The 25652-nt window shown below is 44.4% G+C and overlaps 1 protein-coding gene across 22 annotated transcripts in view; it reads right to left on the bottom strand.

The window, feature by feature from the left end:
* LMO7 (LIM domain 7) overlaps positions 1 to 25652 on the bottom strand; it is a 501535-nt gene that overhangs the window by 226917 nt on the left and 248966 nt on the right. For 21 of the 22 annotated variants that reach the window (XM_086934883.1, XM_086934880.1, XM_086934882.1 and 18 more), the window contains exon 4: positions 306 to 412. In XM_086934883.1, the coding sequence (XP_086791009.1) occupies positions 306 to 412 (107 nt within the window). Of the gene's footprint in view, positions 1 to 305; positions 413 to 640; positions 664 to 25652 lie in introns of those variants that run through there. The other variant, XM_086934873.1, reaches the window with a different exon arrangement.

Consider the following 25652-nt stretch of genomic DNA (forward strand, 5'->3'; position numbering starts at 1 on the left):
ACCAGTCATTTGCTATACTTAGATGTTGACAAAATAAGTGTTTCTATTCATAAGCTCGCCACACACTCCGAGCAGGTCATCAAGCACAAAAAACACAGCCACAGTGCTGCATGCTCGCACATACACCCAGGGCAATTTTTAGAATAAGAAAGTTGGCTTCTTAGACCCTATCCGATTACTCAAAGCACTTGCATGCGTCTTCGCCACTTTGCTGTGATTTAAACTATAGTGCCGCGCCTCTTCCCTGATTTAAACCCACAGAGTAAAACACATCAAGAAACTTTAACGCAGTTTTGGAAACTTACTTGACAGTGACACGGTTCGACAGGTCCTGCAGATCCCCCGGGTGAAAAAGCTGCGCGTCCTTCAGCCCAAGTTTTCCACAAGCTTTCAGAAAAACGTTGACATTGTCCTGGGGGAGAGAAGCAAAATGCGATGGCTTAGTTTTTAGCAGCCGAAAACCAGCGCTGCTGCTCCTTAGTCGCACATATCAAAGCCAGCCACTTGCTCAACACAGTTCCAAACTCCAAAGTCCGACGCACACAGGGAAAAGGTAAAAATGATTCAAACAAAGTCCCAGCGAAGAAAACAGCAGGGCTGTGATTTTGGTCAGCCGGTGGCTCTGTGCGGGAAAGAGTACCTGCTGCTCCGGAGGGGGCAAGTCCTCTGCCTGTGTGTAGGCAGAGCTGCGCACTTTGATGTCAGCTCTGCAAACATAAACCGCCCTCTTCCTGGCTCTGCGCGACAAGCCTCACCTCTTGAGTCTTTAAAAATAACTCCCGACTCTTGACACCGACCCACCCAGAAACTGTTAGCAATGCAGGGACACGAGAGCGGGGGCGGGGCCCGGGCTTGCAGGGCTGCAAATCACAGTCTGATTGCGGCATATCAATTTGCACCTGGGAGGCCGGCGGGACCCAGGCTGACAGAAACCAAGCGCGGCAGCAGCGAAAGAATGCAGGTGTGGCGGCGGCGCGCGCTCGGTGCACCTGTCGCGCAGACAGCTGCAGCTGTGAAGAGAAAGCCGCGCGCCTGTCATGCTGCTGCACCACAGCGCCTCCTCAAAAGTGCCGCAATTGCGCCGTCTCGTTGTGACGCATTGGTAACTAGCAAAGAGCTGAAGAGAGGCAAGAAAGGAGAATTTTAAAGCATGCCTTCAGTTTAAAAACCAGTTTTTAAAAAGCTACGGGTGGGGTAAGTGGTCAACATCCGTGATGTCATTGAGGAGCAGGTCAGGGACTTAAGTGGACTGGGTCCTGCAGGTGCTCAGCACCGGCAGTTCTAAAAAGCAGGTGTTGAGACGGGTCATCGGGCTCTCCATTTTTGCCCTCACCCTCAGGCTGAAAAAAAAAATCTTAACTCTGTAACAGTACCACCCTTCACTGCCTGTGATGTAACTTCAAAGAGACTCCTTAAGTTATTTCACAGTCTCATTTCAGAACTGAAGGATTTTCATATGTATTAGGAAGCCAGAGTTGTTGCTTATGCAACTATCAACCATTGACAAAGCCAATAGGCTTGGCATGTTGTAGCAGTAATGTCACTTGTATGGGTGACCGACTCTGAAGTTGGGGAACCAGGTTTGAGACGGACGTGAGGCAAGCATCCTGTGATCCTGAACAAATCACTTAATTTCCCTGTGCCCCAAAAAATGAATGTGTAAGTCTGTAATGTAAATGGTGCTCAGTGTCTGATACCTTCGGGTTGAGTTCGCGCTATACAAAACAAGAAAAAAACAAAAAAAACATGTTGATGCAATGACAGAAGTAGCAAAATAACAGTTGGCGGCACACTATGCTAAGCACAGATTTTTAGCTTATGTGTTTTAAGCCACGCCCTCAATTACACTGGCCACGCCCCTTTGGGAGAGCCCCCTCCCCCACTTCTTTCATCCCAATTAAAGCCCTGGGGTAGGCATAATCATAGACTGTGCGACCTCACTTGCTGGCAGATGAATGATGATGTGCCTGCAAATTGGCTAACCTATGAACAATAACATGCAACACTTAATACCGCTGGAATGCAGTCACAGATGCATATCTACAAAAGGTATGAAAAAACATCTCTCCAGATGGAACGCCACGAAAGAGGGCAGCAATGTTCCTGGCTCATCTTCAAGGCAGATATTGTGTTCTAAAGTGCATGAAAAAGGCGGGGAGCCTCTACAAGGGGAGTGATGTAAGAAGCTTAATTAAGAACCCTTCACAAGAGGTGTGGCCTATATAACTAATGGTGTGGCCTAATACATATGAAATGGAACCATGAGTTTGAAAAATTGATAAAACAAGCCTTAATGGACAAAAAAATAAGCAAAATCAGCAGGCAACAAGATTTTTCTTTAACAATTTATTGTTGACGCTATATCTCAATTAAAATTAACGAGGGTCAATTCTCAGTAAAGAGAGAAACTTTTGCTCAAGACCATTAAGGAAAATGTCGCACCAGCAGGCTTCTTCCAGTTCTCAGTATATAGATTTATGTAAGTGTCAAATGAATCATTACACAAAGTACACATTTAGAATCAGAAGCCAAATTCATTTTTGAATGCAATAACGTAGTTTCCCTTAAAGAAATTAAGTTGTCAAGGCGCATTAGCAAATAAACAAATAAACCCTAACACAATAGGGCCACGCAGCTTCTAGCCCTCTCAAATACAACAGAATGACAATGCGAGTTAACTTCACCCCCTCCCCCAAGTAGCACATCTCTATTATGTTTCAGACAAAGACAGCATACAATTTCATAGCACAACATTATATAAAAAGACAGGTCTACAATGTTACTTGCACAGCAAGCCAATCAGACTGCTAATTTCCAAAAAACACTTAGTTGCAAACGATTTTTATAGGACAGAAACACGAGAGATACAACTTAATACAATGGACTGGTCTGCATTGCGAATATAGCAATGGATAAATCAGGACATAACCTTGTCAAGTTTCAAAACCACATCCCTCAGCTAAGAGAGCTAGAGAAAAATGTTACATTACACGTACAAAGACAGACCACAGCTGTAATTGAATTTCAATGCTTTTCTGAAAAGCTAAATTTAAACTATGTTTGTGCAAAACATTTAAACATTTAAACATGCAATTTTTATAATGTGGCCTAGTTAGGAAAACTGAACAAAACCTATGTCAAGCATTATTTTTCTAAATAAAATTAATTTCCTGCAATATACAGCCCCATTATGATGCATCAACAACTTTGGGAAGGAGGCTGAATGCAGTAAACGGTTGCCAAACGGTTGCCACTTAATCTCCAAGCATTTGAGAGGAAGATTGTGCAGGCCCTGGTGCAGGACCCTGCCAAGCTGTTGTGAAGATTCTTCCAAAGTGGAAGCCTGGTAAGAGGACAGATACTTATGCCCAGGAGTTTTAGGTATCAAACTCTCCTTGATCAATGTGGTGCCACTAGGATGACTTGAGCAAGGATGGTCCTGATATTATTCAGAGCTTGGGGCAGGAGAGGCAGTGACGGTACGGCATACAGGAATGCCAAGCTCCACTCTAGGCAGAATCATCGCCAAAAGAGAGACATACTGCAAACTCCAATTTGATAAAAGGCTGGCTTTGTGCTTTCTCAGCAGTAGTGAATAGATCAAGTCAAGGTTCTCCCAATTCTTGGAAGACACCCCCTGCTATGTCTGAGTGTAGTTGCCATTCATGATCTGTTGGATCTATGCCGCATCATAGTCATCCTTAAGGGCCTGTGTGAGAATAGGACTTAAGTCCTCAGGTAAAGCAGTTAAAACCCGGGCAACAGAGTTCCAAAGTGAATGGGAATAGCAGCAAAGCAAATAACTTGAATTGCCCGGTCACAAGGCAAGGCTGGTGGAGGTGGAGGAAGCCTTTGATTCCTAGTCCGGTGGAGCAATCGGAAAAGCATTGGGGTTGACTTTGCTGGTGGATGCCTCAAACACCAAGCTCTGTGGTGTTGAGCGCATCAGGAATAGTGGGTTGCCTGAAGCTGGGAAATGCCACCTAGCTGACTGCCTGTCTATCGGGGACCCCATGCCCAAAATCATGTATTCGTCAAGGACTCATTGAAAGGTCAAAGACTGTATTTGAATGTCCAGGTTGCAGATCCTCTGTGAGGACATTGAGTTTTTACCTCCATGGTGGGGACCACCTCCGCATTACCACCTCCAAGGAGGTGCTGTCATGAGTGATAGGATCGAAGTAAAGACTAGGCCAGTGTCTGGAGAAGTACTCAGGCTACTGGTACCCTGTGGTCCCTCATACCGTTTGCAATCTGTGCAGTGGGGCACTAGTTTATCCTCTCACTGGTCACTGTCCGAATCTGTACCCAATAGCTGATGGACCACCTGAGCCCTCTCATGAGGAAAGGACAATGCATCAGATTCCAATGGGCTGCAGGAAGGCTACAGCCCAGTGATGCACAGCCTCGGCTGAGGTCGGCTCAGAGTCAGACAACAGTATTGGTTGTGCTTCATTGTCCACAGTGGCTGGCATCTGCTTTAATGCTCAATGGTCTGAAGCAGGTTATTGTGCCGGGTTAGAAGTCAAATGAGGCCAGTGTAGAGCCTGTATCAGGGCTAGAGCTTCCAGCTGGCACATAGGCCAGATGCACTGGCAGGGCTCCAGGTAGAGTACTTTGCAGTTCCTTGGGGCTCCGAGGCCCAAAAAGGGAGCCAGTAGCACGCCGAAAAGACATCATGGCCCTTCAAAATTCTTGGATTCGATGCTGTATTGCAGATTGACCCAGAAATGCAGGTGTGTCTAAACACGATTTTACATTGGGTCTGAAGGAGATAGAGTTCAAGAGTGGTACCGAGAGGTACGGTGACTACTTCATCCTTTTATGGAATTTGATTGGAGGGGAAGGGGGCAGAGTCCCTCCTGGTCTTTTTAGGATTCTTTTTTGACTTACCCGAGGATTTCGATCACGATGAAGATCTGCCAGGGTAACAAATTGGGCAACAGGATCTTTTTTTTTTACCTCGACTGATAATGGTGTGCAGTCTTCCAATTCTTGGCGATGTATAACTTTGCCTCATCTGAGCACATTCACTACAGGCCTTGAAGTCGTAACCCAACACCAAGCACCACAGGCATACCGGAAGGGGGTCTGTCACAGACATCTGCTTGCAACAGTTTTTAACCCCTTCGCTGCTGATGACGAGCTCAGCTCGTCATCAGCTACGGCGCTCGTATGCTGATGAAGAGCTGAGCTCGTCATGTAAAGTGGGTTTTGAAAATCTTCAGCACACCGCGGTAAATCATACTGCGGTTAAGGTGTTAAAAGGTTTAAATCCTGTAGTTTCAAGGGGTGACATTTCCCTTAGGCTGGTATGTTTGTGCTAGCTTTGAATAGAAAGTTCTCTTAAAGAGACATGGGGTGGCTTTTGATCCACAACTGGAGGTGCGGAAAAAAGTATTTGTCATCAGCGTAGATGAATGTTGCTTATATGCCACTTCCGCAGTGGAGTGATGTGTTGGTGCAGAGCCGCATTTTGCCACCTACTGGTACTGCTTGAAATTTTCTGGACCCAGTCTGACACCTGAGGAATATTTACAAGGTGAGGAATCTGCTGTTAGAAATATCCATCAGAAGCACCAGTTTGTGACAAGTTCTCTCTTTAATCATACATAATGATAGCTATAAATATGGGTGAAAATACAAAAATGACAATAAATGCTGATCTCACAGAGCCGAAGAACACTTTCTGTTCTCTAAGTCAAGACCTAAACCCTGCTCTCCAAAGACCCTAGCACATATCCTCCACTTTCAGGACCTACACCCACTAATTATACAGCACCACAATACACATCCTTTGTGTTCAATGCAATAGACTGACTTAAAAAAGCTTGGCCCAGTTTAGACGTCTTTACCTTAAAGTCTTCTATCAACATCTAATAATTCAGGTACTGGGGGAACTCAAACCCTAGCTTGAAGAAAGCTTGAGCCTACAGACATCCTAGTGCTATGCATCTTGTACACAGCACAGCTTTGCTGCCAAAAACTCTGGCCCATGCCCACATAACTCAGGCGCTGAAGAATTATGGGCAGGAGGAAGGAGCCAACAAAGCCTTCAGTAACTGTAAGCTGTTGATAGTGGGATGATGGCTGCTATGAAAATGGATTAAGGTATGGGGGTAAGAAAAGCACCGTAGACAGAGAAGATCATGACGGAGGTTAGGATGAAGGAAGAAACCCTGTGGAGAAAAGGCGCATCTCACAAGTTCCCTTGGCCATCCCTCACCCCCGGGTACACCAATGATGTGCTTCTGGCTCCCCCATTTCACTGGAAGGGAATATCAGTACTACACAAGAGCGGGAAAAGCCAAAAACCCAAAACAAAGCCACCGCCCTGTGGATTCTTTCCTATGTTGCTAAAAGGACCTCCAGTGAGGTGTTTCATCTCTGGGCTCTGGCATGTGACAGGCCGAGGGATGCTATATTTCATTTCAGTCAGTGAAGGAGTGAAGAAGTGGACCCATAGGGCCATGGTTTAATATCCATTTTTTGCTTTGCCAGTTTTCAGGTCTAGCAGCCTCTGTCCCACTTTAAGCTCCAGGAAGAAGGCAGAACCATGGGGAAGCCTACCCTCGTTCTGGATGCTCCACTTCAAATCTCAAGTTCAACATGGAAGTTGTCACCTCGTAAGTAAGAGGCTGCAATCACGCAAATGGTGTACACGTTATTTTGGAACAAGTCGCATTGATTGTATTTATGTAATGTATTCAGAATCTTAAATATGCAGAAATGTTCCAGCGACTGCATAACTCGCACAACCTAAAGGATAATTTAATAACCGAAATTATTACTCCCATCCTCAACAGACATCGAAAATGTGCAAGTTATGTTCAAACTCTGGCTGACATGGCTGTGGGGAGGTGAGGATAGGGAAGTTGAATGCTACACCTGCCTAGAAAATGTAACTGAACTGCTTCCACTCTGATCTGAGTGGCTCAGCAAAACATGGCAAAAGTTGTACTGTTAATATACGAAGCAGAGGCCACAGGCTGCGGAAAGAAAATGGCGGCCGGGCAAGCGTAAAGGCAGATGTAATGCCTTTACGAGTCCCCTCTAGCCATGGACGGAACTCACGTGGGTGGCATCTGGGTAATGACCACAGTCCCATACAATTTGGTGAATAGAGGGTAGAAAGAGGGGTATGGCCTGCGCAGTATAAAAGCACAATAATTCCAAGGCTCTAGTAGTTTTTAAATGAGGGGGCCATCTGCAAGCTAAGTGAAGTTAATTTGCCTCGAAGGATGTTATTTATTATAATGACATCTCATTCGCACGGACGCGTACACCGAGTATCAGACTAAAGCTGAAAATAATTTGCCAGGTTAAAAATATCCCACACAGGAATATGAAATTACAACCTACAATCACAGAGAGGAACATTTTAGGCGCTATTACACACGCCTACAGATTTCATATAGAGAGGAGGAACATGTTGGTGTTTGCTCTCGTCGGTTCTTGGGTGCGTCCTAATTACACTGGGAGGGAAGAGTCTGCCCTCGTCACGTAAGAGTGCATTAACTCCGGAGTTCACGTGTGTGGTGAGAGTGGGCGAGTGTCTCACGTTTGAAAAGGTGCTGCTTCTGTACCACACAGGCAGGGAGCAGGTCAGGAATTGCCTCATGAGGGGAGAGCACGAGAGGTAACTAATCGGAAGTCACTTCAGGAACCCCAGTTTCCAAATCTACCGGGTATTGGCCAGGATGGAAGAAAGCGCGATCTACTGTCTTCGTCTTCAGGGCCAGCCACAGTTCTAACACAGATCACCTCGGCTGACCAAGCCAGATCAATATGAGAAAGGAGCTTTGTGAGCATGCACCTCTTTTTCCATTTTCAAAAATGAGTGGTTAGAAACTTCAATCAATCACTCAGGGTTGGTTAAGTGCAACTACTCACCCATGAGGGTCTCAAGGTGCGCAGGGGTGGGAGGGCTCCGTTGAGTGCGGGGTCACCCAGTTTAAGTGTTACATGCCACGCAACAAAAGGCCACGTAAGATTATTATTTTAGAATTACGGCTGATGTATGCTTTAAACACAACCACGCAAGGGAGTGAGGGGACAATACACGCACGCATGCTGGATCCCCTTAAACCGGGTTGCCGGTCGATCAATATGGAAGCGGGACACGACAGGGTATCCTGTTGTTATGCGCTTCTAATCCAACAACCTCAAGCGGCTAGGGGATCTGTATGATCAGATGTCAAGGCATTGAAACAATTCAGTCGCAAAGCGTGTAGAATCATCACCAAGGACAGTGTACAGAGGACAAACTAATGTTCTCGACAGCATCAAAGGACCAATCCATTCACAGCCAGAGTAATAGTGGGATAGACCATGGTGTCTCCTATGACAACAAAAAAAGGATCAGTGTGATTTTTACAATAACATGTGGTACCGACGAAAACACAGAGTGGGACCTTGAGATCAAGGACAATAGGATTCCGAAATAGAAAGACCATTATATTGACTGGGAAGATGACTCTGATGACAGTTTATCGGAGGGAGAGCCTGGTGACCTGCCCATGCGGATTGTGGTTCAACCAGCCACCAACTAGGTTCACGGGACCCATTGGCACACACTTTCACCCAGCAATCGTCCATAACCGGAGGGCCCAAGTAGGAGATGCTGAAGGCAGTGGCCCATGAGCTACGACACCTCTTCACCGAATGAACATTCAGCATTTGAATGGCTTGATGAGCGTCTCCCCTCCTTTATGTGGTTGTGCCTTACTCTTGTCTCCCCATGCCTTCAGTCTCATATATATAAAATGTAATGATTATTATTATTGCTGTGTTTTTCACATACACCTACTGGGGGCGCGTGACTATGCTGGAGTTGTATGATTTTTTTCCTATTCTCTATTTCTTCAGTTGAGCCTATGCTAGTGAGCCGATTGTGGCTCCTGAGTATTGCATTCTTATATGTAAAAAATGCATAGCCTATGTTATTCTGACAAAATTCAATAAACAAATTTTTCTAAAAACACATTTGGTACAAACATATTTAGTATTCTAGAAAATCCCCCCATTTTCCAAGGTTAACCCAAAGCAAGCAAACTAACAACTTACACATGGTTCATTGGTTAAGTGGATGGACAACTAGTGTTCAGCGTGGCTCAAGGAGAGACTGATCTAAGCTGCATTTTCAGGATAACTACCAACTATGTCAATGAGTTGGTTTTGGAGTCACTGTACGTAAATGTATTTTATGTGGTTACTCTAAAAATCTGTCATGGACCTGGCATTCTGGACCTAACTGGACATTCCAGCCAAAGCTGCAACGTTGAGTTGACAAATGTTGGACACAGAACACCAGCAGCAGAAGTAGATTTCAGATGCAACCACAATGTTTACTTGTATGGTCCTCCACCCTGTGAAAAAATCTTGTGGTTTAGTCCAATGTACAGATAACAATGATAAGACTGCAGGTGTGGAAAAACAACAATTGAGCTTTCCAGCCATTAAACTGAAAGCAGGTCAAGTGGAAAAGGTGTGATCGACAATACATTAACAACAGTAAAGAAAAAACTTCAAGCAGATGCAAGTACAGGGCTTTGGCTACATTTGATTGCGGCATCACTCCACAGAATGTCCAGCATGGATCCTCTGACTACAGATATCAGTAATACAGCCTTTTTCTTTTGACCTCCTATATTTTTGGAAAAGGTTATCTATTAATAACACCTTAAGAAAAGCATTCACACAATGAAAAAAAGAAGTACCGATAAGTAAGCAGAGTTCACTTGGAAGATAATCAATTAGGCATTTCATGAACTCTATGAAATTAAACTGTCATACAGATGCCTAGAAACTGATTTAAACAAAAAAGGTAGGAAAAGCAATTAAACAACTTAAATAAAAGTAATTCTAACCTGGATAGGCTCTAGGGTGACCAACTGGCATTGGTGCAAATTCAGGACGGTGAGAGTAAAAATTCAGGACAAAGGGTCAAAATTCAGGACACAAATTCAGGACAGGAGGTCAAAATTCAGGACAAAACTTCAGGACAATAGGTACGTTTTACAGACACATCAGAGGTCACGCAATAGTATATAAGTAAGCCCTGCCATTTCCAAACATATTCAACCATTTGCAAACCTATCCATCGTGTATCCTTCCATCTATCATTTCACTCATCCATCCCTTCATCCATCCCCTCATCCATCCTTTCACTCATCCTCCATTATCCATCCATCCATCCATCATTTCTCCCTATCCATCTGAACAGTTATCCATCCACTCTTCATCCCATCCATCCATTCACTCATCCATTCAGCCATTTACCCTTTCACCAATCCAGCCATCCTTTCACTTACTAATCCTTCCACCCATCCACTATTTTAGTCATCCATCCATCCTCCCTTTCTCTCTCCATCGACCCTTTCACTTAGCCATCCTTCCTTCCATCCATCCATCCATCCACCCACCCATCCATCCATCTACTCATCCACTCATGAATCCATCCATTGACCCTATCACTCATCCATCTATCATTTCACTCCTTCAAACATCTATTCATCCTTTTGTCCATATACCCTCCCTTTCACTCACTCATCCATCCTTACATCCACCCTTTCACTCATACGTCCATTCATTCACCCTTGCACTTATCAATCCATCAATCCATCCATCATTTCACCCAATCCACTGATCCATCTTTTCACCCACCCACTATCCACCCACCCACTCATCCATCCATCCATCCTTTCACCCACCCACTCATCATCCATCCATCCTTTCACCCACCCACTCATCATCCACCCATCCTTTCACCCACCGACTCTCCATCCATCCATCCTTTCACCCACCCATCATCCATCCATCCATCCTTTCACCCACCCATCATCCATCCATCCTTCTCCTCATCCATCCATCCTTCCCCTCCATCCATCCATCCATCCATCCATCCATCCATCACTCCATCCTTTCCCTCATCCATCCATCCATCCTTCCCCTCATCCATCCATCCTTCCCCTCCATCCATCCATCCTTCTCCTCATCCATCATCCTTCCCCTCATCCATCTTTCCCCTCATCCATCATCCAGCTACCCTTCCACCAATACATCACGCTATTTACATTTTCTCTCCATCCTTCCCCTCACTCATCAATCCATCCATCCATCCTCTCTCATTATCCATTTATTCAATCGTTCATTCATCCATTCACCCTTTCACTAATTCATCCAGCCATTCACCCATCCCTTCACTTACTTACTCGCCGACCTTTCCATATTAATTTTGAGCTGAGCCCTTTTGAGAAGAGGCCCATCAAGAACTTCACCCTCGCTGCAGGAGCCATTCCAGGACTGGGACAGAAGCCACCCAGGGCGGAGACAGGATCCACCACAGGGGGGGGACAAGAGCCATCACAGGTGGGGGTGGACTGGAGCCACAACATGGGGGGACAGGAGCCATCACAGGCGGGGGTGGACTGGAGCCACCATATGGGGGGACAGGAGCCATCACTGAGGGGAGGGCAGGAGCCATCACAGGAGAGGGAACAGGATCCACCAGGGTGGGCACAGGGGTGGGCATGCAGTATTCTAGTATCATCTTGGGCTCCTCGCCCCCACCTGCACAAGAAAACGAGAAGACAGGCTCTCTGTCCAAAATGCCATCCCCCACTGTGATGTACAGTACTTACAGGAGATACTCTAAGAGAACTGATTGTCCTCCATACTTTGTTAATCAGTGTGGGTGCGATTGTGCCATTTCTTTATTGTCTTACATTATAGACTGCATGTTTGAAGAACCAAGGTTTGCTTACAATTTAGTGACAGTAATTACGCTCTGTGAAGAGAACCACGTGCCTCCTCTGTGTAATCAGGGGTGTAATCTGGCCGAGTCTCGGATGTTTGGGGCCCTGGGTAGAAATGGAACGTGTGAGCCCCCCTCTAAATAGCAGATACAAGACGCATTCAGGGCTGTTTGCATGTGAATAGATGCCCCTGCTCTGAAGCTGCGGCCCCTCCCTCTGTCACCTTCGAAGCACCTCTTAACAGGTCATCAAGGGCTGGAGGTGTGAGGGTAGCCATCCCGCTGTGCCTCTCCTTTGCTGCTGAGTGTCTGAGGAGCTTTGGTGCAGCATTGGAGTGAAGAAGGGGGGTGGGTGCAAGCTGTGCATGCAACCGGTGCCCTGTTAAAATGACGGACAAATGGCGTCCGTTAGAGATTCCTTCACGGACAACGGACAGACGGCCGAAATTACGGACTGTCCGTGAAATTTACGGACGGTTGGTCACCCTAATAGGCTCTTCTCCGTTTACAAGACCTATAGGTATTTGTTGGATCCATTTTAACTCGAAAATAAAGTAAAGATCAAATAAGCTACTCCCTTCGTATGATTGCACCCACTGCAGCACTACTTCGAGATGACAGAAATTTTAATGAACTCAACCGGTGAGGTGTACCATTGCAATTATCTCTCACATTAACTGAGACGGGAGTAGCCTGCCCTCAGGCCAGCTGCCATCCCCTAGGGTTCCAGTGCAAGAGACCGCGCTCACACTAAGACTGTTCAAAGGAACCTGCAATTATACTCCCTATTAGAATAATATGAATATGGCACCACAACCTGACGTGGTTGGTGTGTTTCCACATTGTTGCCAACAGAAATTTGTGGCTCCGAAGGTTGGGTCCAATGAGCTAATTTTTAGCTAAAGTAACACCAAGCCGGAGAGCAGTATATTGAGCATGGAATAAGAGAAAGCTGTAAACACATCGTAAATTAATGAGGAGAGCAAATGGGCCCCCTCCTAACAGACACCAAGCACACAGTAAAAGCCAGAAGCAAGTCTGACCGAGGAATCCATGGAGCATCCACCATATTAATGCTGGTATAGGCAAAGAGCCTCACTCCATGAGGCAGTGAATTTTCTCTGCAATAATCCCTTGCCATCACAGATTTACACCACTGAGGAACAGAGAGGCAGCAGTGACTAAGGGGCAGGAAGGACATGATGAGCCGAGGCTCAATCTAAGATGCAGCAGAGACCCACGGAGTCCATGAATCTGTTCACTTCACAGGAGGAGCTTGAGTAAAGTACAAACTGGTAAATTATGTTTTTTTCGCCAGAGTGAGATCAGTGACGATGAAAGAGCCTGAAGATCGGTGTTTTTCTAGTAATCTATGGTGGATATTCATTTTTAGGGTACTTTGGCAGCTTTCCTAGATGCCAAGTATCTTCAGTCTGTAAAGACTCATAAATGGATAAGATAGCTTGAAATTTAGTTTTAAACAGTTCAACAATAGACATTTCTAGACTGGCAAATTGAGACTGTTGAACCCAGTTAAAAAAAATTGGAAGCACAAAATGGATATGGAGTTTAGTGCGATCTAAAACTCTTCATTTTAGCAGAACCATGACTTAATTACAAGATCTTCCAAGATGCTAAGTAAAGTTGTTTAAGCTTAAAGCCCTCATCACTAATTTCTATGAACATCCGAAACATCACAGGTAACAATAGGGAAGGGTTACACATTAAGTGGACCAAGTTTAGACTTTGTCAAAGATGGAGCATTTCCTGAAAGAGAACCAGGCAGGCAGCTCTTCCACAGGGCTCTCTCTCTCTCGGACCTGAGGGAAGACATCTTAAAAATATGCTTGGAAAAGCCCAGAACCATTGTAGAGAGGGGTAACAATTGAACTGAAACACAACTGCATATGTGTGGGGGCAGTGGGAAGCGGTGCTGGCTCTGCTGAAGTGACAGTCATTCCAGGAGATCAATCTGGCCTTTATTTTGCCTGTTCCTCAGCATCCCAATATCTTTGACAGAAAGAAATCCCCTGTCAATGTGGTGTGGTCTGTATACTTGCAGCTACGATGGCCCCTCGGAGAGGGCCCTGTCTAGTAGGATACCAGTGTCAACAGAGCATCGAGCCATGAATGAAGGGCATTTCGGCCTGCCTGTAGATGCTATCTCAGGACTCAGGAGGTAACTTTCTTGCACAAGAGATGAAAGAGGCAGAAATTTTAAGGAGAGGCAAGCAGGCGCAGAAGCTGCTTAGACCACAGATTGATTGTAGGTTGAGCGAAGAGACTCGTCTGTTAATGTACCGGATTCAGGAACTTTGGGATATTGATTTGAGACTGCGCCTCAGCTGTGGTGCCACAATAAAGAGATCTTTGGTGGATGACTTATTTCAAAACCAGCTGAGACATTTTAGGTCTCCCTTTTTGGGGTTGTGAATCTCTGCCTCGAATGCCATCAAGTCCCCCAGAAAACTGAAAGAAGGGGTTTGGATTTTTTTTTTTAAAGACAAAGTACAGAGCAGAGTACAGAGGACTTCTCAATGGATGGATCCCACAGCACATAGTTGCCATCCAAACTTTTTATACTTTAAATGTTGCAAAAGACAGAGAAAATTGAGACACAGATGAGAAATCGAACAGGATGAATGAAAATAAGATAACAGTGAAGACAATGATAGAGTTCAACTATCGAACTCGCCCAGGTCATATTCAAACTAGCTACCAGGGCCCTTAAAGGCAAGGCCCCCGTACACTGCAAATTTTAAACTCTGAAGAGGTTTGAGTGGTGCATAGATGTGTGAGCCTCACTCAAACAGGAGTACTGCATTTAACAATTTAACTCACTTTATTATGAAGTGCCACTTATAAGTAACTTTATATGCTGGCAGATTCTCAGATTTTTAGTGTAATTGAATTGACCACTTTTTTTCTGGCTCCCCGCTTATTTATTTTTTTTTGGGACATTTTTTTAATGAGACATCAACAATAAATAAGCATCAGGTGACAGTTTAAACTTTTGCCGGTTGCATCATTACTTTCCATACATCAAGAAAATACGATACAGAATATTGATAGTGGATCAAGGGGACTCGTGCTCCTCTACATCATCTTGGCGTATCGGAGGTACACAGATATCTCCACGGTAGTGATTCCAATTCTCCCAAACTTTTCCCCACTTTGCAGGACACCAACTGAGCGCTCTCTAAACATGCACCAATCCAAATCCTCCACCCACTTCTCCACCCGGGGCGCTTGACTTGCTCCCCACAGCTGTGCAATATTTCGCTTCGCTACCATGCATGCCAGCGTCACCCACTGCTTTCTATACGTATTCATATCAGTGGTCTCCCAAACATTCAGGAGACACCTGCGGGACTCCGGCCTTCTCTACCCCCAGGACCTCCCTCATCTTACCGTGGATCTTGTCCCAATAAGTCTGCACCACTGCACAGTTACACAAGATGTGTATAAACGTTCCAAGTTTCCCACATCCCCTCCTGCACCCCCCCCCCCTCCGAACGACCCATCGGATGAGAGTCAGCCCCGTAACATATGACCTGTGCAACATCTTTAATTGCACCAGCCTAAGCCGCATCTGTATCGCCACCACCCGTGACATGTGAGAAGAGAGTAAAACCACCCCTGTTTGACCCCTGGCGATTCCCCCTCCAGGCCAGCCACTGAAACCAACTTGACCACAAAATCCGGAAGAGTTCTAAAAGGTAAGATTGTTACTCTCAGAAAAGCATCAAACCCTGCAACAGAAGCACCTGTTTCAACTGCTACTTCAGTAAACTCACTGGATGGGGTTGATCCAAAAAGTGCATCCAGAAAACGCATTTTCAAAACTAGCACAGAGCATTGCATCCAGTGCTTGAAGTCTTATTTTAAGTAGACCGCACAGGGAGATTCAGAGCTCTCACTCATCATTTAACGTGGATCACTGCAATCATTTTTCTCACCTTACATAACTAGAAGAGGTCTTAGATGTAGGGTCCCTACACTTAAGTCAGAATTGATTTCTGAACACTGTGTCTTAGATACAAAGTTGCAACCTGAAACATGGGCCACTCTTGATTTTTTCCACAACTGTAAAGTCAATATGGAGATTGTAAAGTCAAAAGGGAATCTGGAAGCACTGCAAGTACCAATCACCAAGACTGAGACTGTCTGTATACAACAACAACGTTGGTGAGCCACATGAGAGCGGTAGTACCAACATAGCACCTAACAGAAATTGACAGAAGGATGAAAACGCATCAAAATAAACCCACGTAAAGCAGCATCCACTAAATATGGGGCTAACAGAGGTAGATGCCCAGCCCCTTTGGGGGCTGCTCGGTGCACACTACAGTCCCAGTAGAAAAGAATTCAAGCAAGAGATTAGAGGCACCAACATCTCTTCTCTGAAAGATCAATGCTTTCAAAGAAATCCTACTCAGTACATTTAACAATACAAATAATGTCATTATGTATACATGATCGGTATCAGCAGATGTGTTTCAGAAATCCTCACTTTATTAAGTGTACCACAACAGTGTGCAATCAAAGTTTTAATTTAACAGGCATTCTTTAGGGGCTGATCAATTCTGGTCCTTTATGAGAAAAATGTATCATTTGGAACTCGCAGCCTTAGAGAAGGGATTTATAGTGAGACTCCTCAGGAATGAGAATTGAAACGGATGCTTCTAAAGGACCCTAGACATGGATTCAAACGTGACTGGATTGGCCAGCCACCAAAGAATAATAGTAAGAAATGAGGTAGTATGACGTTGTTGTAGTCTTGACATAGCTAAGAATATCTGCAAAACACGAGGAGACTGATGCTTATGGCATACAGAAATGGCACAAAATACGTATGATTGATGCATGCATTGAGGGGAGGGACTTTCAAAACACTTTTTTGTGGGAGTTCCTGTGGTGGTGTTTCTGATCTCTTGTAGAAATAAAGTGGAGGTATTCGTATAAGGTAAACTGAAAGCTTCTTTCCTTTTAACTGTATGGTCAAATACACGTGGCTATGTAATTACACTTGGCCACGCACTTACTACTCTGAACAAGAGTTCTTACACTTATTCTTATTAAAATACATTTATATTTCTTTATTTTCGGCAAATTGTGGGATTTCTTCAATACCTACTTTAGGGAGTTTAAATGTCACAGTGTGGTCCATGTAACAAATAGCCATAATAAATGTTAATGTGCGTTGCCATATACATTCCTTTGTATGTATTTAATCATCATATTCTAGTGTATGTTAACAGATTTGTGCTAAGGTTACCTTATAGGTTCATTTGTTCTATGAAGTTATGAGCAGATAAGACAGGGTGTATTTATGCACTAGAGACTCACAGAGGACTTTGCCTCTGGGAGTATGCAAAGCAACAAAAAAAGACAACACAACAATGTGACCCATCCTTGCTGTGCATAGCTCTACAGGGTGTGTAGCACCTTTACTACATGACTGTCATAGTTTTCCTTATAAGGCTAGGTTGCCTTAATCTCAAAGTGCCAAAGGTTGCTACACGCCACATGCTTTGAAAATTAAAAACACATACCGTAAAACGATATACCTGTTGCTAGGTAAATACACAAACTCCAAATCAACCAATATGCTCGGTTTTAAGCTTAATAGTGCAAAGTCCAATTTCACTATATTATAGTCAGCATTATTACAACATCACTTAATCAAAGTTATTGAGTATTTCTTTTTTTTTTAACTTTATGAATACATACTTGATATAACCTAGTCTAGGCCGAATAAGCCAACACGTTTTAGTGTAGTTGCAGCCTCACAAACATGAAGTGATCAAACACTGAAAGGTCTCGTCTGTGGAGTCCCCCCTGAGAAGGATTTACAGGTACCAGTATGCATCTGTGGCAGGGGTGGGAGACTATTAGAAATCGATTTGCCCCTTTTAGCACAGATACAGCTCATTACGCACTTTATCACATTACGCAATAGCACTTATTTAACTAATTTTGTCTCAACTGTTCTTAAAACAGAAAACGCAGACAAAGCAGGCAAATAATACAATACAAAAGAATACATTAAACAACAAAAAATATTACTTTATATATTAAAAAACAGGTTATCATTAAAGAAGAAACGCAAATGAAAAACGAAAGGGCACGCAGGAACACAAAAGGAGGGTAGAGGTGTGGGGTACAACCCACAAAAATAAATGCTCATGGACTAAAATGGAAATGGGAGGCTAGAGTAGGTTTCATCTAGAAACAGTCAAATGTCTTCAATGAGGTTTCATTTCAGTGCTTCGTCGTTCGGATCACTGCCAGATAAATATTTATGATGAGGCTACTAGCATGTTTCATCTCAGAATTTTATTTGGAGAACGCAGAGCTCCTTTCTAAACAATGCATATTATATAATGTTTATTGCAATTTCACTGGAAGTATATTCAAGTCTTTTTCATAGTGTTTTATGGTAGTTACACCTGCTACAGACTGGATATCAAAAAGTTTACTTGTTTCTTGAGCAAAAGTGAAAGTTATGGATCTAAATCAAGTTCTTAAAAACAGCTTCAATTTTATCTCGACTATTTTTCCAGACAATATTTATTTTTCAGCAATCGAGAAATGTAGGCACCAAAGTTCGTTGAATTTAGTTTTGTTTTATATAAACTTACTGTTGTCCAGATTGTTCCACATAGAAAGAAATTAAGTGTTTTTTAAAATGTTTGTTGCCTTGGGCATACGAAGACAGAAAATCTATCTCTGTATGCTATCACATATATATTACACTGTGTTACAATTTATGCAAATTTGGATACATTGCATAATTGGCAAGTTGTTTTATGTATTTTAATTGAACTGCAGTACCGAAAAAAATGCATCAGCAGAACCAAGATCTAGGTGGAATTTAGCAAGATGAGGAATTGTCTGCATAGCGGATTGACCAGATAACTAAATTTAAATCAAAACAGGTAAGGGAATTTTGCACATGGTATTCATTGCAAAATGCAGCGTAACCTAGCAAACTCGTATTATTACAGACTGTTTCAGGCCCCAAATATGCACTTAATAGTACTAATGTAAATAATAGGACCAAGTACATTTTTATGGTAGGCAAGTGAAAGGAACACACCCAGCTGAACAATAACTGGCAAAGACAATAGGTCTCACCTATGCAACAGCTATTGGCATTGCCAATATGTTTCAGCTATGTTGTACACCAGAGTGGCTGCTGTTCAGCATGGCTAAAAGTTAGTGGGATAAAGGAGAGTGGCGTGGAGGGTCACAAAGTGGAGTCGAGTGAAGTATTATTGTGTGGAGTGGCATACTGTAGAACTGAGTGTCGTGGAGAAAAGTGAAATGCAGGGTTATGGAGTAGAGTACGGAGTTAAGTGCAAGAGCATAGAGTTGAGAGGCGTACAGTGGAGTACAGTGTCAGAGTGGAGTAGTGTGTCGTACAGTGGAGTGGCAGATTGCCGTGGAGTGGCGTAGAGCAGAGTGGCATAGATGGTGTTGCATACAGTAGAGTGTTGTAGAGCACAGTGAGTAGAGCATAGTAGATTGTCAGAGTGGAGTGGGGTAGAGCGTTATAGAGGTGAGTGGCATGAAGTTGAGTAGTGTGTCATAGAATAGAGTGGAGTTAAGTGGCATGGAGTGACACAGAGGGAGTTGCATAGAGTGTAGTGGTGTCGTAAAATGTTGTGGAGTGCTGTGGAGTAGCATAAGGTGCAGTAGTCTATTTTGGAAAAGGGGTGGTGATGGACAGAGTTTCAGAATGATGCAGAATACTCCTACCCAGTCAAGAGATCAGGGCTTGATCCATCACCGTTTTTTAGCTCACTGCACCATCCCAGCTCAGAACCTGGCTCCATGCAAATTAGTCTGTTCCTGTCCCAGTGCATGATGGGAACAGGGCAAACCAAACTACCAAGCCAATTCTTATACTGGGAAGGAAACAAGCTTCCGGGGACCGGTTTCTGGCATTTCAGCCGTCGTCGGCCCGGCTTGCTTGAATCCTGATGGTGCAATGAGCAAGGGACTCACGTCTGAGTATACCCTCCCACACTTAGTGTGGACAAAATCGATTTTGGAAAAGGGGGTGGTGATGGACAGATTTTCAGAATGATGCAGAATACTCCTACCCAGTCAAGAGATCAGGGCTTGATCCATCACCGTTTTTTAGCTCACTGCACCATCCCAGCTCAGAACCTGGCTACATGCAAATTAGTCTGTTCCTGTCCCAGTGCATGATGGGAACAGGGCAAACCAAACTACCAAGCCAATTCTTATACTGGGAAGGAAACAAGCTTCCGGGGACCGGTTTCTGGCATTTCAGCCGTCGTCGGCCCGGCTTGCTTGAATCCTGATGGTGCAATGAGCAAGGGACTCACCTCTGAGTAGAATAGGGTGCAGTAGTGTCAGTGGAACAGAGTTTATTGGAGTAGAGCATCGTAGAGTAGAGCATCGTAGAGTAGAGTAGAGTAGAGCATCGTGAGTAGAGTAGAGCATCGTAAGTAGAGTAGAGCATCGTGAGTAGAGTAGAGCATCGTGAGTAGAGTAGAGCATCGTGAGTAGAGTAGAGCATCGTGAGTAGAGTAGAGCATCGTGAGTAGAGCAGGGTGGAGTAGAGCATCGTGAGTAGAGCAGGGTGGAGTAGAGCATCGTGAGTAGAGCAGGGTGGAGTAGAGTGGTGCAGTGACGTAGAGCGCAGTGGCGTCGCAGTGACGTAGAGCGCAGTGACGTAGAGCGCAGTGACGTAGCAGAGTGGTGCAGAGTGGATTCCAGTGGCATAGAGTACAATGGCATGGAGTATAGAGGCACAGAGGTGATTGGAAGGGGGTTGAGTAGAGGTGAGTGGAAGGGTGTTGAGTAGAAGAGTGCAGAGGGCTGTGTAGAGCGGTGGGCTGTGCAGAACGGAGTGCAGCGGCAGAGTGCGCGCAGCAGTAGAGCATACGCGTGGCAGAGAGTGCCGTGACAGAGTACCCCGGCAGAGAGCACAACGTGTACAGTTCAGTGGTGCAGAGTAGATTGGCATAGAGCGAAGCGGTGTAAAGTATTTTGGTTTGGAGTAAAGTGAGGTAGTGCGCATTGGTGTAGAGTGCTGCAGTGTAGAACTGAGTGGTAGAGTGGAGTGGCATAGAGTAGACTGTTTCAGAGTAAAGTGAAGTGGCATAGAGCGCAGTGGTATAGAATAAAGTGTCAGAGTGCAGTGGTGCAGAGTGGCTCAGAGTGGATTGTCATAAAGTGCACTGGCGTGCAGTGGAGTGGTACAGAGTAGAGTACAATGGTGTAGATTGCAGTAGAGCAGAGTAGTGTGGGGTAGAGTGCATTGCCGTAGAGTGGGGCAGAGAAGAGTGGAGTGTTGCAGTGTGAAGTGGCATAGTGTGAAGTGGTGCATAGCAGAGTGCAGTGGTGTGGTGCAGAGTAGAGTAGAGTGGGGTAACATGAAAAATGAATGGCATGGTAGCATACTGCCATTAAAGACAACACATCTTCAACTGAAATGACCATTCCAATTGCACTCCCAGGCAGTTTTACTGATAAAAGTATACCGCGCACAAACGATAACGTGTGGAAATATCACCCAATGCATTGATTTGATCGCTAGCACAGTTACCTCCCAATTGGTTTGCTTTTTTACACCTTAGTGTGATTTCGGTTTCCTATCATCCATAGATTTACCCATGTTATTAACAGGAGCTGCCCAATTACAAGATTCTAATATATAATCTACTCCCTATGATAGGTTTAAGTTTATCAGGACTCACTTTAGAAGTTTGTGTAGGGTTCTGTCTACAAAACAGTTTTACTTTTTAAGTTGACCTCATGGTCACAGTTTATAATCCCAGCAAGTCGACATAATACTTCATCCTACCAATGTCAATAAAACAAGAACCACTGAGAAGTTGAGTAAGAATAAACATCTGGGGCCACATCATTTAAAAGGTGCGTCCTGAGCAAAGAAGGAAAATGTGCCATATTCAGATGAATGGGCTGCCCTCAGGGCAGACCCGAACCTGGGCTGCCCGCAGGACAGTGCATTCATGTGAGAATTGGAGCGGCTTCTTTGAAGCGACTAGGTTTCATACTGCAGGCAGCAACCCGCCTGCACTTTTAACAAGGATTAGAGATGTGAGTAAGAGTGAGTGACTGAGCGTGCCCCTATTCCCCTACAGAGGGCTGCTATCGGGGGTCCTCATGACCACTTCTTTGTCTCTGCGCCTGGGTCTGTAATACGGCATGGGCGCAGAGGCAAAGAAATTTCCTCATTTGCATGGGGCTACGCCCCCCATGCAAATAAGGAATGCTGTCCGATGATTGCACTGGCGCTTTATGTGCACCAGCGCTATTGGTATTACAGAAGGGGACGCTCAAGCGTCTGCAGCCCCTTCTGTAATACCAATTGCCCTGAGGAGGCACAAAGCAGGTGCAAACGCCCGCTGAGCACTTCTGTAATACGGTCCCCGACACCAGCATCAACAACAAGCATTGGCATAGCCAATAGGTCTCGGCTTTGGGACCTTGTAAGTGTTTAGCCATGCAGCACATTACAACGTGAGAGCTGTTGGCTCGGTCTTTATGTTTTAGCCATGTTGTATAGCAGCGTGGCTGAAAGTAAATGGAATAACGAACAGCAAAGAAATAGCAGCACATCCAGAGACACAGCAGTATCAGGAAAACGCACCTCTGATGCAACACACTAAGTGTAAACATTCTTGTGATGTACTTACCACCATGTGATGACTATCAATGTAAAAAGATGTGTAGTAGCTCATAGTCAATCTATAACAGTCATTATTGGCCCAAGCCACTCCATTGTCCTCAATGAAGATCTCAACTTTCTAATGTTTTAATATATAAAATGGTACAGGGTAATCAGAATGGCAGGAGCGGTGTGTGATCTGACAAAGTAAGAGAGAGCAATAAATAACATTCATCAACCAGAATGAGAGTTTTATTGTGCAAGACAGGAATGCAAGATAAATCAGCAGGAAAGACAGACTGGAATTGAAAAATGAGAGGTACGCATGAGAGGGACATGAGGAAATCCGGGTGAGGGGATGGAGGGAAGCAGAACGAGGTAGAATAAGCAATACAACATGGGCCAGAAATGAGGCAATCAGAACGAGAGGAGGCAGACCGAGAATGGGGGATGTCTAGGAGTTAGTTAAAGAGGTAAATTCGTAGCTTCAGGGACCCAAAGAGAGAGATCCCAGAATGGGAGATTGGAAAAAACATTTGCTTAGCAATAGCTCAAAAATCTGATTTTTTTGCCTAATGGACGTGTCTAGATTTTCTTCAGATTAAATATTTAGGTCAGTTTTGAAAACACCCAGCTGTAATCTGCTCTAACCAAAGAACAAAAAAAAACAATGGAAAAGACCACTCTATAGTCTTTAAACCCCCTGCTGTTGAACCCACTTTCCCCGCCGTACGACCCCTGCTTGTCTAGCACCTCCCCTCCTCGAACATCTTTCTTGCATTGCCCTACTTCCCTTACTCTGCAAGTTTAACTTGTATTCGCTCCAAACTCGGGTCACTCCTCAGTGACCTCTCAATTACTACTGGAAAAATAATATTATTTGCGTATTTTCGAAAAGTTTGTAAATGTTCACTGGAAAGTAGTGCCAAGCTGTCCCGTTCACCAGGTCTGGGAGGAGTCCACACAGCCCTGCAGATGCCATACCACGGGTTACTTGCTGGAGCTCTTTATCAGGCAGCAAGGATGGTTTACATTCAGGGCAAGTTGACGGCCACGTGCCTTCAGAAGCAGGGCTTCGCACAGTGGGGTGTGTCAGGTGCGCGGCTCTGGGAAGAGTTCCGACTGGAATTCACGCCTCTCGTGAACACCAGCAGTGCCCTTAACATATTTTGATTGAAAATTACAGGGACGCATAGGCGTTCTCTGCACTTGCACTCTTCCATTGACTCTAGTGTTCCCACATGATACAGAATCTCGGATCAGCTTCAGCTTCGCTTGAAAGGTGTCTGTCTACTCGAATGCCGCCAACCAGTGAACAACGCAGTCAATTGATCTAAGTAGCCATGTGACACGGTGTCCATCATTCATGCTTTGAAGGGGCCCTTTCCAGCTGCACGAGTGTCAAAGATGTCAGAGGTGAGCACACCACCCCAAACTTCACAAAATAAGCATAGGACAATAGCGTATCACCTACATTTCGCACAGAGCAAGGTGCCAGGCTCGATAAAGACCGCACGCCCAACGTTGGTCCACGAGGGGCAAATACATCGTGGATTATTAAGGCAGCCACAAGAGAAATGTGCTGACAATGCACCTCGCTGTAAGTGATTTACATAGTGTTTAATCTGAAAAAGTGGCCTGGACCTGAGCAAAAGCAAAAGTTAAAACTCATTAGGAAAAAACAGATGGCCCCTGAACACACCGCTGATCGAAAAAGTACAAAGGTGAAAGCTCATTAGACAAACAGATGGCTCCTGCGTGCGCCGCTGCTCGCTCCTGCGAGATGGATGCCGCCACATGCACCAGTGTGTCAAAAAGAGCTGACCAATTTCTAAAGGTCTTCTCCTAGAACAGCGCATGTGCGCTGCCTAGGCTAGACCTAAAAAGGAAGGGACATGCGTGATAGCAATTGCAATAAAAGCCTATTCTGGTAGCAAAGTACCAATTAGTAATGTCATGCATTTTTGCAGACTACTATCAGGTACACCAGTTCAGACTACTTCAGTCATGTTGGTGCTGCTCCTTTAGTGCCTCTTTATGGGAATAAAATGTTGACACTTATTTGCAGGCTCTTCTGTTCCCCGTGTTTTTTACGATCATAGTGGGGGTCAAAGCATGTGCTACTTGATTATCACCAGTTCTGATGTAGGACTATCGAGCCCAGTCTGTTTTGATTGGTGCTGAGTAGGTCCGGTATGTCAATTTACTGTGGCCTTAGGAAGGGAAAAGCAAAGAATTCAATATTCCCCTTCTATTTTAGGTGATTGTTGATAGCTGCCATCATTGTTAGAAACAAGTTCCATAGTTATGTAACTTGCACTGAGAAAGAGGGAGAACCTGTAGCCTACTTGCGAGATAGTATGATTAGCTACGGTGCCAGTCTGAATCTTAGTGTTATATTCTGGAAAAGCTAGACCCTTTTCCTTTAAAGCCTTGTGTGCAATGTAGAGAATTTTGAAAGTAAATATTCACACAAGGGACAGCCAGTGTAGGGTTTTAAAGGCATTGGAAATTTGGTCTTGTAGATTCATGTGCAAGAGTTGTTTCGCCATTGAGTTTTGAATTCTAAATAGAGGTCATAGAGCTTACAGTGAGACCTCATGGTACAGTGCATTATCATAAACCTGTGATATAACAAACAAGGTAGTTGTCTGGATCTTCTGCTGGCTTTTAGTTGGTTGATTAGTTTGAAGGCCCGCAAAGAAGATGGAATCAAAGATTACTGCCACATTTCCCACTTCTGTTAATGTTTTTGATAACCAGCAGAGTCCTGGGGCTCGTTTTCATTTTGATCTACACATGAGAATCTTTGTTTTGGATGCATTGAGTGAAGGTGGCTTGTAAAAATCCAATGTTCAATGGCTTTAAGGTACTTACCTAGTCTTGAGCTGTCAAGATTGTCCAGCTTTCCCAATTTCAGGATATCTGTTCTGTGGATCATCAGCACAGTTGTCGGTTTGATGTTATTAGTTCTGATGGTGGGTTAGTGGCACTATAGCACAATGAATAGGTTTGCAAACTCTATTATTTCTGTTGCTACATAATGTTTTAAAAGTCCAAGATTCCTGCATGGACGCCAAGTAGGTTCTTCACATAATCACACTATGGGGAAACAAAATATATTATGTACAAGACACCCAATTCAGAAATAAAACTAATCCTGTTCCTTTAAAAAAAAAAAAAAAGGAGAATAACTGCCCTTTGGCTGTTCCCAATTTTAAATAT

The sequence above is a fragment of the Lissotriton vulgaris genome, chromosome 8, assembly GCF_964263255.1.
Source record: "Lissotriton vulgaris chromosome 8, aLisVul1.2, whole genome shotgun sequence".
Lineage (NCBI taxonomy): Eukaryota > Metazoa > Chordata > Amphibia > Caudata > Salamandridae > Lissotriton > Lissotriton vulgaris.